Source organism: Gopherus flavomarginatus, chromosome 4 (assembly GCF_025201925.1).
Source record: "Gopherus flavomarginatus isolate rGopFla2 chromosome 4, rGopFla2.mat.asm, whole genome shotgun sequence".
Taxonomy (NCBI): domain Eukaryota; kingdom Metazoa; phylum Chordata; order Testudines; family Testudinidae; genus Gopherus; species Gopherus flavomarginatus.
This window is the reverse complement of record NC_066620.1, coordinates 159,385,529-159,399,906: the sequence shown is the minus strand read 5'-3', so window position 1 is coordinate 159,399,906 and position 14,378 is coordinate 159,385,529. Positions and strand designations below refer to the sequence as shown.

General features: G+C 41.6%; 1 protein-coding gene across 1 annotated transcript in view; it reads left to right on the top strand.

Moving 5' to 3' along the window:
• The window catches only part of KCNQ5 (potassium voltage-gated channel subfamily Q member 5), a 508,649-nt gene extending 494,271 nt beyond the window's left edge, over positions 1–14,378 (top strand). The window contains exons 12-14 of the mRNA XM_050951093.1: positions 9,907–10,038; positions 11,817–11,943; positions 12,391–14,378. Of these exons, the coding sequence (XP_050807050.1) occupies positions 9,907–10,038; positions 11,817–11,943; positions 12,391–13,338 (1,207 nt within the window). The 3' untranslated portion in view covers positions 13,339–14,378. The remainder of the gene's footprint in view (positions 1–9,906; positions 10,039–11,816; positions 11,944–12,390) is intronic.

The window sequence follows — 14,378 nt, the reverse complement described above, 5'->3', positions numbered from 1 at the left end:
TCCTTTTTTTTTGGTGCCCCCTGTTTTGCTGGTGCCCTAAGCATGTGCTTAGTCTGCCTATTGGGTAAATCAGCCCTGCTTGAACACTCTCCTTCCGTGGCTTACACTTCCTACATGATCTGCCTCCCTGCTATTAGTTCCTGACCTCTTCTGCAGGCAGAAAACCAGGAGGGGTTGCTGAGGTTGGGGATGGGAAAAAACAGCCATGGAACCAGCAGTGTAGAAGAGCACTGTGGTAGAGCCAGCTCCCTGGGCAAGCTTCATGGGGCTGCTGAATTGCTGGAAGTGGTGGGGCATGTTTTCACACTCAACAGTGAAGTTGTGGGAGTCTTGTTTAGTTAAGAGGAAAGCAATCTTCCTAGATTGTAATCTTCAAAGCAGGGACTATGTCATGATGCCTCTCAGACTAGGGATCCAGTCCTTATTGAGGCTTCTTGGTGCTATGGCAATATAAACATTTTTTTAAATAATGACGCGAGAGCATCAGGGTCACTAAAGGAACTGATAATGCATTTACTCAGCCCCAAACTCAGTAAAGGGCACAATGACTAGAGCCCTGCGTGGATACAAAATTTGTATCTGCATCCAATCTGCAAAAATGGTCTGTGGATATCTGCAGATTTGTAGGCTCTACTAATGACAAGCGTACTTGTACGTAACACTATAACTGGCAACATGAATGAGGAGGGAAATGCAACGTGCAGGGAAAGAAATACAAAACAAATGGGACGCAAAACCCTTGTACAAGACGAATCTTCATGTCCCTGTAATCCTAAGTTTTGCTGCTCTTGAAGTTATTGACATGAGGTGACTTTGCTAATATTGTTCTGTTTTGGCCTGATGTGCAGTCCTTGCTCATGGAAAACTTGTCTGAGCTTCAGGAGGAGTTTTGCCTCAGTAAAGATGCAGAGAAGGTCACACAGAGATTCTTGGGGTGTAAGTGACGCAGTTTGATACAAAAGTGTCTGAAATCATTTGGAGCTCAATTCGATACAAAATAATTTAGCTTCTGTTCTCTGCTGGATGATGAATTGGGCCATTATTTATGAATAATTCTTATGGTAAAGTTGCCTTACACCAGTTGTTTTATTAGATGAGGTTAGTATACAGGGTATCATTCATCACATTATATTTAAATTATAGAAAAATGACTCTGTTATACTTAATACAGTGACTCTGAGAAAAAATAATTAGCCTTTCAAATAGACAGGGGACTGCACTGGTTTGTTTGTTTTTGTTTGTTTTACTTTCTGCTTAGTCAGAATTTGTTGTGAATGGACTCCATATAGTTCTACTCAGTTTACATACAGTTAAGGTTTGTGGTGAGTCTTTTTTGCCCTCTTGTGGTACAAGCAGAAAACAAGCGCTAAGCTGCATTTAGTGTGCCATATACCTGTTGTGTGCTTTAAGAGCCTATTCTTCAAATACTTTAGCATATGAGTATCTTGACTTGTGGGAGTAGTGCTATTACATGCAAGTAAAGTCATCCAATGTGTGTTTGCAGGATCAGACCCTTAGTTTGTAGCATATGTGAACACACAAAAATAGTTTAACATTTAAAACTAACAAATACAAGGAAATTCAAAGTTTTTGGAGTTGTGACATAATTCTTTTATTTTGAAAAAAGTCCATAAAATTGCTATCGTTAACTATAATTGGTGTCTACATTTATTCAAATCTATTATATAAATAGTTATTTCAGGACTTTTTAAAAAAACAGATTGACTTATTTTTTAATTGACAGTTACTGAATCAATAGAATTTAACAACTCCAAATGAACCCCTCAGTTCCATCATTTAAATAATCGCTGCATTTTTATGTTTCATAGTGACTGACAGGTTTTAATAACTCCATTCTTTTTACTTCTTTATTATTTGTATAGCTCATATATCTCTTTCTCCTCCTCCCTCCTGTAGATATTTTACATGTATTCTTGGAATCCAGAAGAAAACTTCACACATCTGAGGCACAAGGGAATAAGGGCTAATCCAAAACCCATTGAAATTAGTGGTAAAATTCCCACTGACTTCAATGAGCTCTAGATCCAGGCCCTGACTACTAACATTTTTGAGAACAGGGCTCTACCGAAATCGACCCATTAAGAGCAGGTGCAATTACTATACAATCTCATGTCTGGAAAGAAATGGAAATAGACATCAAGGGTAGAATTTTTCAAATCAATGAGTGTTAGACTAATTCTGTTCCAACTGAAGTTAACGAAAAACCTTTAGGCTCAGAGGACTCCTGGTTCAGAGGAGGCAAGGAAAAAGACCCTTGTTACATCAGGAAACATAGATATATTAGAAGAGATTCTCCCCAAATAGCTAGAATCATCCTGAGTTCCAAAACAACATAGACCTTTGGTCAAGCTAGGAAAAATGTTAAAACAGCCTTGAATAACCAAAGCCCTGGTTTAAGCCAGTGAATTTAACAACTTACTGCTTCTAGACAAGGTGCTGATCTACACTTCAGATTTTTGTGTATGCTGATTAACCAGGCTTATGGCCCGATAATGAAAACTGACCTTCTGCCTCAATTTTCTTGTACATGCCACCCCGTAGTAGGAAATTCTATTATTTCCCCATATAACGTACTACTTCCCTGGCTCCATACTTCCTGTTAAGTCTCATATTGCACTTCAGGAGGAGTGTGCATGGCAATTATGTATGGCTACCAAAACAAAGAAAAAAGAAAAAAAAAGACAACCATATTTTTTCTAAATAAACCACCTTTGCAATGCAAGTTGTTTTGCAATAAGTTACATTAATTTTTTCTTCATAACCTGAACGAAGAACTGGATACACAGGGATTAGATGGTTTTAAGAATAGAACATGTTGGAGGCATTTGACAACTATGTGAAAAAATTCCATTTCCAACATTTTCCCTGCTTCAGGTGCCTCCGTGTTGGAAATGACAGTGAGATATACTAGCTTGTAGAATCAGTCACCCAATGGAAGTTTGTCCCTTGGCATATTTAAAGTTACCTGTCCACTGTGCACAAAGGAGATCAGTCCTGAACTGGCAGGGAGATGGAGTAGTTGTCCTAATAAGTCTCTTCTGTTTCTTGACTCTATGACCAAGATTATGCTTCATCCATTATACTAGTGACACTCCACCTTATATGAATTCACCATTTAACTTCATATTTACAATAACGCGACAAATCAAGAAACTAAGCCTTGTGGGAAAAGATCAATACTATTTAGAATAACAGGTTTATACATAATCAGTAGGGGTCCATTATAAATTTCAACTCTGACTGCATACTTTTTATAATAATGTGGTAAAGAAATAATACAAAGTACAATTTTCATGTAATTCCATTTAAAGTAATACTAATCTCTAGTTATCACAGAGTGATAACCATGGCTTTTATCTTCTTGTTGGCTATCTTACAGATGAATTATGTAGTATAATAAAAATTGAATTAGCTAATATTACAGCATGAAATATTAGGATTAGGGATGGTGTGATGGGATATACAAACCCCACACTGGTGAGTAAGGGGTTTGCCAGGCAGTCCTGCCCAGCCACACCTGCAGGGCCTGGACAAGCTGGAGGTAGGACTTTAAAAAGGGGAGAGCAGCAGTTCAGAGCAGGGCAGTAGAAGGGAGCAGACAGCTGCGCGGAGGGGAAAGCACTGCCCAGGAGCCCGTTTCCTGGGACCTGACAACACAGACCTGTGCAAACCCACATAGGAGAGGCAAGTGATTGAGCGAGCAGGTCATAGACTTGATTGGAGTAAATTATTTTGGGGAGCTAAAAGGGGCTGGGGATAGGAAGTTGTCCGAGGGGAACCTGGATTGGAGCCTAGTGAGAGAGCAGGCCCAGGATCCCCACCCACCCCAAGAGGACACTACAACACTAGAAATCTTCATCTAGATGACAGACCAGCTGGAAAAGGCATTGACTATTCAAGGGCCTGCCCTCTGACCCTCAAAAAATCTCTGGGCTAAAGGGGAGGACTGGAAACCATTGGGGCCAGGGCACTGAAGGATCGGACTGTGTATCAATGGGGAGACGCCCTGCTAAACCCTGCCTGACCACTAGGCAACACTGTTGGTGACTGTGCACATTCTGCAGATGGGCCAACAGTTTTGTGTTCCCTACCTGCTTACTTGCACTAGAGTGACAAAGAGTCCTGTGGCACCTTACAGACTAACATATTGGAGCATGAGCTTTTGTGGGTGAATACCCACTTCGTCAGATGCACTAGAGTGTAGATCTTACCAAGTTATGACAAGTGTCCTCCTTTTACTTCTCTTCAACACAAGGCCATATGGCCAAACTTTCAGACTCCCAAATATGCTGAGCTTCCACAACTCCCATTTAAGTCAGTGGAAGTTACAGGAGCTCACGTCACCTTTGAAAAATCTGATCACTTTTATTTAGGTGCCTAAAGATATATTTAAAATCTTTGGCCTGTATTTCTTCACATTTATGACTTAACACAAAGTTTCCTGTTCTTAAAAAATACCCGTTAAACATCTGATTGCCACACAAATTACAGAAAATTGTGCAAAATGCTCTTTATGTGAAATTTACGTTTCATCATTAATTATTTGCTGTTGAACGGCACCTTTGATTGCTTTGCAGTAAAATCCAACAGTCATATCCCACAATCCTTATTCAACCATTGATATCAATTGGGAAAATGTCATAATTGTACCTGAATGGAAACTGTGCCTCAGTCAGATCTCTGGACTGCAGTGTTTGGTCCCAAAGCAGCAAAACAAAGAATTAAAAATGAAGAATACTGGCCTGCATGAAGAGACACTGGTAATCAACAAATGAAAAATTAATGAGAAACAAATTGGATGCACAATTAAAGATACTTACAAAATGGGAAGTGTGGTACTGTACTTATAAGGAACACAAGAAAGTGAATACTTAAATTATTTATAATGGTTTTAGCATCCTCCCACTAAAATCACTGGGGACTTTGCAGCTGACTTCAGTGGGAGCAGAATCAAGGCCTTTAAACTGCATGCAAAATTTGTTGGTTTGATTCAAATTGTCATTCATACAGCCATCCGCAGCTATATATTTATCTATAGGTATTAGAGAGACAATGCGGGTGAGGTAATAGCTTTTATTCGATCAACTTGTGTTGGTGAGAGAGATGGGCATTCGAACCACACAGAGCTCTTCTCCACTGTGGCTCAAAAGCTTGTGTCTCAGACCAACAGATGTTGGTCCAGTAAAAGATATAACTTCACCCACCTTCTATCTCTAATATCCTGGGACCAACATGGCTACAACTACACTGCATATATGTCTAGGTATAGCTACCTAGATATAGATGGATATACATTATTATTTTCTCAGTAGAAAATCAAAGCACACCCTTTTATGTGCACAGGTTTGATTATATAAAGGAGAGTACAATTAGCATGGCAATTTTTATCATTTAAGTTATCTAGCACTTGCCTGAGTTAGATTAAAATTATACACATATAACTAGGAAGACATTTGCTAACAAAATGTGATGCTTTGAAAAGAACCAATCTAGCAACAAAACAAAACTTCTGAATTGTTGAGATTTAGCTATGAAAGTTCCCTCAGCATTAAGGTCCTGGTTCAAGAAGTTGATGACGTACAAGCTTAACTTTGAGGACCTAAGCAGACTCATTGACCTCAATGAGACTAATCACATGTTTAAGTACCTTGCTGAATTTGCATCTAACAGAAGAGAACACTTTGATGGGCACACATTTATAACTTTAAACAAGCTATTTAAAATCCGATGTAACAAGTCTTTAAGATGACAATTCTACACTTGCAAAATGTGGACTTCAGTGGAGTTGTGCTTGTAAGCGCCATGAATCACCTTGAATAAGGAGGGTGTCGCTGAGTATAACTCAGAAGTTCAGAAGAAAATATCATCAGCCTAGCTTAGGCTTTGTCTACACTATCAAGTTTTGTTGACAAAAAGTGATGTTGACACTCAAAAATCAGCATAATAAAAGTCAGAATATCATGTTCACAATCGCTCCCTCTGTTGGCAGAGTGCATCCACAGTTGGGGCACTGTCATTGACAGTGTGAGCAGTGAACTGTGGGTATTTATCCCACAGTCCAGCTCAACACTTTATGTTATTAGGTGTTGTGGGAAGGCGGAGTGGATTGCAGTGCATCTTGGGACCGGGCTCAGTGTCCCATGATGCATTGCTTTCTGTCTCAGCAGTCCATGGGGTTCTTTTGCAGCATTTTTCAACAGCCATTCTTTGCTGTGCACCCCGGTATCTTTGTGAGAAGGGATGGATCCTGCACTGCTCTCCTATGCTCTGTTAGTTGTCATGAAGACGTTGTGGATGGCAGTGCAGTTAATCGCAAAGTTCCTAACTGAAGATGCTCCCAGTTGTGTGACATGCTGTGTGATAAGGATAGGAGCAACTTTAGATTGCTTTTGGCATTCACAGAACAGCTGCATAGGATAGACCATCAGTCTTGGCTCAGGAAACAAGCATTGAATGGTGGGATCCTATCATCATGCAGGTGTGGGATAATGAGCAGTGGCTACAGAACTTTCGGATGTGGAAAGCCCCCTTCCTGGAACTGTGTGTGGAGCTCACCCCAGCACTGCGGGGCAAGGACACCACAATGAGAGCTGTCTTATCGATAGAGAAGCGTGTGGCAATCGCTGTGTGGGAGCTGACAATTCCAGTTGGTGGCAAATCAATTTGGAGTTGGGAAATCGACCTTTGGGGCTGTGTTAATGCTAGTGTGCAGAGCAATTAATTGCATCCTGCTACGAAGGACCATGACTCTGGAAAACATGCGTGAAATAGTGGATGGCTTTGCAGAAATGGATTTCCCTAACTGTGGAGGGGCGATGGATGGCACACATATTCCAATTTTGGCACCCAACCACCTTGCTATGAAGTACATCAATAGGAAAGGGATACTTCTCCATAGTATTGCAGGCACTTGTGGAAAGTGCATCACTGCAGGTGTTTCACTGACATCAACATGGGATGGTCTGGGAAGGTGCATGACGCATGCATCTTCAGGAACACTGGCCTGTATAGAGAGCTACAAGTGGCCACTTTCTTTCCAAACCAGAAGATTACAGTGATCCTAGGAGATCCGGTGTACCCCTTACAGGCAACCTTGCATGGGAAACCTGGACAGCAGTAAGGAGCGGTTCAACAACAGGCTGTGTAGGTACTGGATGACAGTGGAATGTGTCTTTGGCAGATTAAAGGAGCGCCTTTATGGCAGGTTAGACCTTAATGAGGATTATATTCCCATGGTGATAGTTGAATGTTGTACGTTGCATAATCTTTGTGAATTTAAGGGTGAAAGGTTTGCTCAGAGGTGGAGTGTGGAGGGAGACCGCTTGGCTGCTAATTTTGAGCAGCCAGATATGAGGGCTATAAGAGGAGCCCAGAGGGGGCCAGTTTGAATCAGGGAGGCTTTGAGGCAACACTTTGAAAATGAGAACCAGTAATGTCTAGCTCTGTGATTAGTGCTGCAATGTTATGTTACATGTAGTTTTCCTAGGAAGTAATGGTTATATTTGGAGCCTTACATTCCAGCAACCATATGAATAAACTGCCTGTGTATGTATTGGTAATGCCTGCTATCTCAATTTGTAGAAAACAAATAAAGATGAGTTACCACTCAAAAACTTTGCTTTTATTGTACAAAAAACAACACACCCGAACACCCAAGGATGCTTAGTGGGAAAGGAGGTACCAGGGAAGAGCAGACTTTCACAGCTGTGTGTAGGTCCAGCTATCATTATGAAAGTTGTCTGAGGGGGTGGAGTGAAGGAGAAACCGAGAAGTCCCAGAAAGTGGAAAGGACTGTGCGGGCAGAGTTTGAGGGGAGATGGGGACATGGAAAAGAGTTCTGAATGTACTGCAGGAGAGGGCGGGTACTGATTTACTCAGTCTGCAGCATTATTAAGGACTTCAACTTCTGCATTTGCTCCTCCATTACTTTAATCATCCACTCAGTAGCGTCCTTAACAAACTCCTGATTTTCTTTTCTGTTCTGCCTTTCGGTTTCCACCACTCCTTGTGTTCCCTTTTCTCTGCACTGGACGAGTGCAGTACCTCCCAGAATATGTCTTCTTTGCTCCATTTGGGTGCTTTCTTATCTGGCGCAGACGCTGGGCCAGCATGTGGGGGGCAGGGTGATCCTGATGGCCACATCTGCCGAAGCACAAGAAACAACGCACAGAAGCATGATTATTAAATGCTCCCGTGGGCCCTGCTGCTCTTCCAGGCAGTCAGGTGTGCAGTCCTTTCTTCTCCTGCTCCAAGCAGCAACTGACTACTGCTCTGCTCTGCAGCATCTTTTATATGGCCTTCCTGGGCCCTGATTGGCTGCTTCCTCTGCAGCTACTCTAGCATGCTTGGAGGACCTCTCCAATGCACCTTCCCTGGAATGGGTGTGGCAGAACCATGAAGCCTCCAGCAGGGGGCCTTTGGACCTAGTCCACCCCATCACTTGAGGGTACATCTACTATATGCTTGTGACTTCTGCCCTGCTCCCTATGTTGCTCGCCTATGTGACACTTTGATCCCTGCACGAATGATTCCAAATGACTCGGGAAAGTTCCCTGCAATGGGGGAAGGAACAAAGCTGCTCTGCCAAGGAACCTTCCGCAGAGGTTTCCTGAGTACCTCCAGGAAGCTTTCCTGAAGATCTCTCTGGAGGATTCCTGTGAGATCTTGGTGTGCATCAACACCCTGTTCCACCATACTGATAAGCTGCACAGGGAAATGTCCAGCTCACGGAAACACAGCCAGACTTCTACATTTCTATACCCTGAACCCACCTCTGCACTACGCAAACCACAGCCACTTACCAAGGTGTCTCCTCTCCTGCTTTTTGCTTGCCGGAGAGCAACTGCTGAGACTGGCTAGTCACCTTTGGAGTGGTGAACAGTTTCTGGATGCCTACCTCACTGGGAGACCCCATTGGGAGCTCCACAACATTGTCTAACTCCACCTCTTCATCACTGACTTTGTCCTTCGGATTAGGTCCTCTTTCCACCACCTCCAGATCCACCGAAGTATCCATGGGGCTCTTGGCAGTGGAAGTGGGGTCACCATCAAGGATAGCATTCAGCTCCTTATAGAACCGGTAGGTCTTAGGTGCAGCACCGGAGTGACGGTTTGCCTCCCTCAACTTTTGGTACACCTGCCTCAGCTCTTTTATCTTCACTCTGCACTGCAGCGTGTCCCAATCACAGCCCTTTTCTCACAAGCCTCGAGAAATGTGCCTGTAGGTATCCCAATTCCCGTGGCTCAAGTGCAGCTGGGACTGCACAGCCTCCTCTACCCATATACTGAGCAGATCTAGCAGCTCTCCAGTGGTCTAAGCCGGAGAGGTGCTGCGATTATCTGCCATGGTCACCTGGGAAGATGCAGTGAGATCTCTCCATACCGAGCAAACAGGAAATGGAATTTCAAAAATTTTGGGGGCTTCTAAGGGGGAAGGTAAGATGGTTATTTACCTGACTGCAGGGCAGTGGAGTTCAAACTGCTGACCAGAGTGATCATGATGGGCATTGTGGGACACCTCTGGGAGGCCAATTAAAGCGATAAAATCAAGTGTGGTGTCTACACTGGCACTTTGTTGTCGAAAATTTAGAGGAAAAAGACTTACATCTCTCTTTGGGGTGATTGTATCTTGTCACCAAAACAGGGCATTTTTGCCACCAAAAGTCACATCGCAGTGTGTGTGCATTCACTGTTTTTTTGACAAAAGCTGCCTTTTGTTGACAAAACTTTATAGTGGAGACAAGGCCTTAGTTTAAGTTAGCTGATGTAACACTAAGCTGTCAGAATTATGAAGATAGACAGAGCTAACATTTGAATCAGTATTGATGATTTTATTGTTTTAGAAAAATGTATAAGGATTAATCAGGAAAAATGTTTCTTCCACAGAATCATGAAATTTCATGTTGCAAAAAGAAAGTTTAAAGAGACATTACGTCCATATGATGTAAAAGATGTAATTGAACAGTATTCAGCTGGTCACCTTGATATGTTGTGCAGAATAAAAAGCCTTCAGTCCCGGTAAGGAAAGAATAATCCTTCATCGTTGAAGAGCCTTCCTGTGTAAAAATACCTTGAGCTGTTTTGTCATTTAGCGCCAGAAGAAATGTGTGTCTTTTACTTTAACAAAAAAATTTTTTTTGGCCCAAGTTTTCACCTGTGCTGTAGCTTGGTCTTCCTTTTTGTGAATGCAGTTAGGCCTGCAATTAAATTGTGGGTGGAAAAAATGTGGATGTAAATTGGGCCCAGAAAATTGAAAACCTTAGCCCCCCCTTTTTTTAAAGTGCACTCATAAGTTGACGGAATATTTAATACAGTGACCTGTTGAAAAGTGTTTTCCTATCCCTTATATTCTCATTGAAGTTAATAGAAGCTGTGGGCCATTAGCACCACAATGTCCCGGATCCTATATTTTAATATTCTCGACTCCATACGGTAATAAACAGACAAATCCATGATTCATATAGAGCCATCTTTATATTTGCATTTGGGAAACGCTTCCCGGATTTAGAAGCCCAAGCCCTCTGTTTGTGCCCAGCCTTTCCAATGCAGAGTTTTGCAGTTCCCTCCACCTCTGGTTGCTATATACTGGCCACTATGAAATGACATCTGAAGAACACTCAGAGGTGCAGGGTTCAATACTGCTCACTAGTTCTCAGAGACATTGATTCCAGGGTCGCCCAGAGGATTCAGGGGGCCTGGGGCAAAGCAATTTCAGGGACCTCTTCCATAAAAAAAAGTTGCAATACTAGAGAACACTATAGTCTTGTGGGGCCCCTGTGGGGCCCGGGGCCTGGGGAAAATTGCCCCACTTTCCCCCCCCCCCCCAGGTGGCCCTGATTGATTCAAAGCCTAGAGCCCTATTTGCTGAACATTTTTTTAAACCTTCTCTTAAGCAACTTTCCCCTGCTTCACATCACTCACTGGTTTCAGGGCCACTCAGAGAATTCAGGGGGTCTGGGGTTGGAAGGACCCTCTGCCGCGGGTCTTCGGGGCACTTAGGCGGCTGGGGGTCCTTCCGCCCCAGGACCCACTGCTGAAGTGCCCCGAAGACCCACAGCGGAAGGTCCTTCTACCCTGGGACCCGCCGCCAAAGACTTGGAGCAGAAGAAGCTCCAGGGGCCCGGTCCCCGCGAGAGGTTTCCAGAGGCCCCAAAAAACTCTCATGGGGGGCCCCTGCCCAGGGCCTGGGGCAAATTGCCCCACTTGCCGCCCCCGCCCCCCCAGGCGGCCCTGACTGGTTTAGAATAAGAGCACGCATTACAGTAAATCTCTCCATACCATTCCCAACTTATTTTTTTTAAATTCTATGTTGTGCTGGTTTAATACAGATACAACTAAGCATGAGATATATGTATTGGGCTCCATGCTTTAAACACTTTTGGTCATATTTGACCAATGGGACTACTAATGGTAGTAAGCAATGTAGCCAGTAGTAAATGTTTGGAGGATTGAGCCAATAACTCGAGACTAAACTATCACTCACAAATATGTATCTATTATCATTTATTTATATGTGTAACAAATCTCACAAGTAACAGTAAATATATCTCCATTGCCATTTAGCTTCACATTTTGCTCTCCCCAGATGCTTTAAACATCATTCCATGCTCTTTTATAGTATTTTTTTGAACTTAAATTACTATTATTTTAACAAAAATAAATCCATCCTTTTTCTTAGGCATTTTTCAGAAACTGTTAAATAGTTGTAATTGTAATTTTCAACAGATGTGAACAGTGGATACTTCCACAATTTCACCATTTTCAGGAATCATTATAGTCTCCAATTTCTTTCACAGCGTTGACCAGATTCTTGGAAAAGGACAAATCACAACAGATAAGAAAAGTCGAGAAAAGAATACTGCAGAGAATGAGACAACTGATGACTTTAGTATGTTAGGGCGTGTAGTCAAGGTGGAGAAGCAGGTAGAGTGACTGTATGAGACCATGATTTTGTTTTACTGCTTATAACTTTCTGTAATTAATAATGAATGTTTTCAATTTACAACAATTTGGTAAAATAACTTTATCTGGTGTCTGCACTATTTTAAATGTTGAAGTAAAACACACAAATTTTATTATGTTAAATGTGCTTTGTGTACAGAAATAGCAAAACATACACTACTGAAATCTGCAGCCTTTAATAGCTAAAACATTAACTTGATCATGAAGCATCTATAAATACATCGCTTTTAATAGCTTTCTTTTTTTGATGAGTAGCTACAGAGAAACACACATTTCCCTTATATGTGGATTGTTCCTATTATCTGTTACATTTTCTCTTTGCTTAAATTCTAGAGAGGCTGTAGGGAGGCAAATATTTTTAAATAATATTTTGTACTTACTTTAACCTTTTTTTTTCCCAATCTGCAGGTGCAATCCATAGAGTCAAAACTGGACAGCCTGTTAGATATATATCAACAGGTCTTAAGGAAAGGATCTGCATCAGCGCTCACTTTGGCTTCATTTCAAATGCCATCTTTTGAATGTGACCAGACCTCTGATTATCAAAGTCCTGTAGACAGCAAAGATTTATCTAGTTCTGCACAAACTAGTGGATGTGTATCCAGATCAGCTAGTGCCAACATGACTCGTGGCCTACAGCTTATACTGACACCAAATGAATTTAGCACTCAGGCTTACTATGCTTTTAGTCCAACTATGCATAGTCAAGCAACACAGGTGCCAAATGATGAACCTGCAACAGTAATAACTAATAACACATCAAACCAAATAAACCAGGCAACTAAGCCAACAACACCAACAATGTTACAAATACCACCTTTCTCCTCAGTCAAGGATGCCAACTGGCCTGAGCCTCTTCATATTATTCCTGCAACCACACAGGAAAATATTTCTGATGTCACCGCTTGCCTTGTTGCTTTAAAGGATAATGGACAAGTTGCACAGTCCAAAGTGACAAAGGATCTTTCCTGGAGAAAAAACCTTGATACAGAAGGGGAACCCTTGGTCTCAGTTAAACCAGTAGTGCAAATGGATTTAGGAAAATCTTTATCTGTACAAAACCTTATACAATCATCTGAAGAACTGAATGTACAGATTGCTGGGAGTGACTCCAGTGGCTCAAGAGGGAGCCAGGAAGTGTACTCCAAATGGAGGGAGTCAAAATTATTTATAACAGATGAAGAGTTGGAAGCAGAGACAAAAACAGAGGCTTTTGAAAGCATCTCTCGCTCATTAGTGGAAACAGCTCTTTCTACTGACTCTCTAAGGACTGGAATATCAAGATCATCTCAAAGCATTTGCAAGCCAGGGGACAGTACAGATGCACTCAGCTTGCCTCATGTCAAACTTAAATAACAATTTATGAGTTTTCTTCATTGGCTGAGTAATTCCTTTAGTCATACATATCATAGCATGAACTCTTTTTAAAGTCTTTTTAATAAGATAAAATTGCAAGAATCAGGAAGAATCTGAAAGGCAGTTGTATGAGCCCATATCTTCTAGTTGCATGAAAATGCATGCTTAAGTGACAGCTAAAATTCAGATTTATACCTAATGTACATCACTTTTATGTAGTACCGTAGGTGTAAATAATGAGTAATCTACAAAGTTAATACTGCAGACTGTCAGAAAGCAAAGATCTGAGCATTTAGAAATAGGGTTGTTTCTACAATACAGAAGTAAAAATCGTAAGATTTAAAGCACTTTGCTTCTGGATTAATTAAAAATATATATGTCCTGAATTAGACAATAGTTTATGTTTACAAGAAAAATATTATCTACAGCTGCTAGCAAGGTACCAAGGAAACTAGTAATATGGGACTAGAAATGGCTGCTAGTTGCAAGATACACACATTAACTCATCATTAATCAGTTATTTTAACACTCTCAGCTTTAGAATGTTAATTTCTGTAATATTTTTGGTGATTTAGTGCTGTGGCAAAGTACTTTGCACACCACTTTCAGGTTGTTCTTTATGATAAGAACCTTCTTTTGCTATGAAATGTACAAATTCAAAGAATAAGGGCTGGCCTTAGAGATGGATAATCTGGACTACTGCACCAAAAATTCAGGGGCAGCTTTCCTTCCCCCAAACTTGCTGATATCACTGCCCTTCCTGTGGATCTGAAGCATTCTGGAAGCAGAATCAACAGGAGAGGAGAGGGCGCTGCCTTTATTATAGAAGTAATTCTTTCTGCCCTGAAGGTGGCACTATGCTTCACAATTGCACCCTGATACTCCATGATACTGTGTCAGAAGTCTGTGAAGGAAGTGAAAATGGTAATGTGGGATATTGAAAGCAGAGGGTAAAACAAAGGGGATAAGGGAAGAGAGAGAGACTACAGAAGGGGTGAAGAGGAAAAAAGAGAATATGATAAGCAAAGGAGAATATGAAT